Source organism: Octopus bimaculoides, chromosome 11, assembly GCF_001194135.2.
Source record: "Octopus bimaculoides isolate UCB-OBI-ISO-001 chromosome 11, ASM119413v2, whole genome shotgun sequence".
Taxonomy (NCBI): Eukaryota; Metazoa; Mollusca; class Cephalopoda; order Octopoda; family Octopodidae; genus Octopus; species Octopus bimaculoides.
Window position 1 is genome coordinate 23,811,871 of NC_068991.1, and position 2,197 is coordinate 23,814,067.

General features: G+C 39.1%; 1 protein-coding gene across 1 annotated transcript in view; it reads left to right on the forward strand.

Annotated features, from left to right (window-relative positions):
- LOC106867916 (tRNA pseudouridine synthase Pus10) overlaps positions 1-2,197 on the forward strand; it is a 40,761-nt gene that overhangs the window by 6,294 nt on the left and 32,270 nt on the right. Inside the window, exon 2 of the mRNA XM_014912987.2 lies at positions 1,177-1,308. Coding sequence (XP_014768473.1) covers positions 1,177-1,308 — 132 coding nt within the window. The remainder of the gene's footprint in view (positions 1-1,176; positions 1,309-2,197) is intronic.

Here is a 2,197-nt window from a genome sequence, read left to right on the forward strand (position 1 = left end):
TTTCAGGGTCGATAAAATAAGTACCAGTTGAGCACTGGGTCCGATGTAATCAACTTACCCCATTTCTCTAAATTGCTGGCCTTGTACCAAAATTTGAAACCAATATTTCAATATTTTTATCTCTTTAAAAGTGAAGAGCTGGCAGAATCATGAGCATGCCAGACAAATTGTTTAGTGGCATTTTGTTCATCCTTACATTTTGAGTTCAGATTCTGCCAAAGTCAACTTTCCCTTTCATCATTTCAGAGTCGATAAAATAAGTACCAGTTGAGCACTGGGGTTGATGTGAATGACTTCCCCCCCACCCCGAAATTGCTGGTCTTGTGCCAAAATTTGAAATCAATATTTTTATCTCTTTCCTGTTCCAGCTTGGGCACTCATCCTCTCTTTTATAATGTGAGCAGACATGTAGCACCTCTACAGCAAGAAACTTCTGTTCTGACCCCTTCTCTCAGATTTTAACCCCTCATCTCCCAGCCTAAAGCTATCTCCCTCTCTACTGTAGTCCCATTCAGTCAAAGGGAATCTTAGTCATGCAAGCTGCAAGGCAACCTTAGTAGTGCTGGGAGTCTTGGAAAAAGTACCCAGTGTATGAGTAATATGGCTGGTGTTAGGAAGGGTATCCAGCTGTAGAAACCAGGCCAAAGAAGATGTTGAAGTATGGTGTAGTCCTCAAACTCGTTGGATACCACCAAGTCATTCAACTTCTGCCAGTGTAAACCATGTACGTTAAATGACAATGATGATGAATAGTTCCATGCTGCAAAACTTTAAGTATCTTGGTTGTCGTCATCAATCTTTTTATGTTCACTTTTTTTCCCATGCTGTGATGAGTTGGATGAAATTTCTATGGCTGGGGGCCCTTCCTGAGGCCAAACCTTATTTTTCAGTAAAGTACCTTGTTCCATTGGTCTTCACACATTTGACTGCTGAGCTGCAGGACATGAGCAGACACCTCTGCTGCCCAAGTGGTATGAAGACATACAGAGACTAGCATGCACACATCAGTCTGCCTGCCTGCTTGCCTGTATTTCAAAAATAGCCTGCACTGATTTCAAACTCCCAACCCAAGAGTTGGTGACCCTGTACCTTAACCAATTAGCCACATATTAATTCTGCATGTTGTAACTGTAACCTGTTGAAATTTTATTGATTTAATAATTTGTTTATTTTTAGCCAGAGATTGTGAAATTTATTCATGGAATATGTGGTGAAGATTCAGAAATACAACCTGAGGAAGCAGAGAAAATTTGTATCTGTTGTTTAGGAATTCTTCAACAGTTCTGCTCAGATACTTTCACACAAAAAGTAAGTCTGTTGAAATGTACTCTTAGAGTGTGATGGTCTTCTAGACTCATTAGGTCTGTATCTGCTGCTTTTTCAGTTCTTGATGGTTTTTTTAATTCCTTTATTGGTTTTGGTCATTGGACTGTGGCCATGCTGGTACACTGCCTCTAAGTGTTTAGTTGATCATGTTACTGTCAATATAAGTCTGCTAGTTATGTTACCTATTTGTCTAATTGGCCAAGTCTTTAGAGTGGTGAACTGGATGCTTCACAGGACCTGTCCTGACTATGCTCTGAGTTCAAATCCTAACAAGGTCAACTTTGCCTTTCAACCTTTCGTTGTTGATAAACAGAAAAAGACAATTCAAAGCGATGGATTAGCAGAAGTGTAAGAAGGTTGAACTGGATGTTGTTTATTCCATTTGTTTGTGTTATGAGTTCAAATTCAGCTATGACCTACTTGAGTGAAAAAGCATCTTTCACTAATCATACTTTATAATCTTAGATGATAAAAGACACACCAGGCAATGTTGACACTGATATACAAAAATGTGGGATGATGATAATTTGAAAGCCTCTGGTCTTATATACATATATAGTAAAACACACACACACACACACACACACACACACACACACACGCACACACTTGTGGTACTGGAAGGTAGCAGCTTCACTAGAAATAGGATGAACTCTGAAGCCATAGAGAGCTCACTTATTTAAAACAAGCATGTTGAAAAGTGGGCAGTGAATAAAAATTATAACTCCTACCTCTGCAAAGTCTGCAAAAGAAGCTAAATTTAAAGATATTCACCTCACTATGCTTGCTTATTTGTGTGAAGGCTTCGGAGTGCATCTGACTCCTATTTCTAGCAAAGCTGGCACTTACCAGTACCATAATTATATTATAT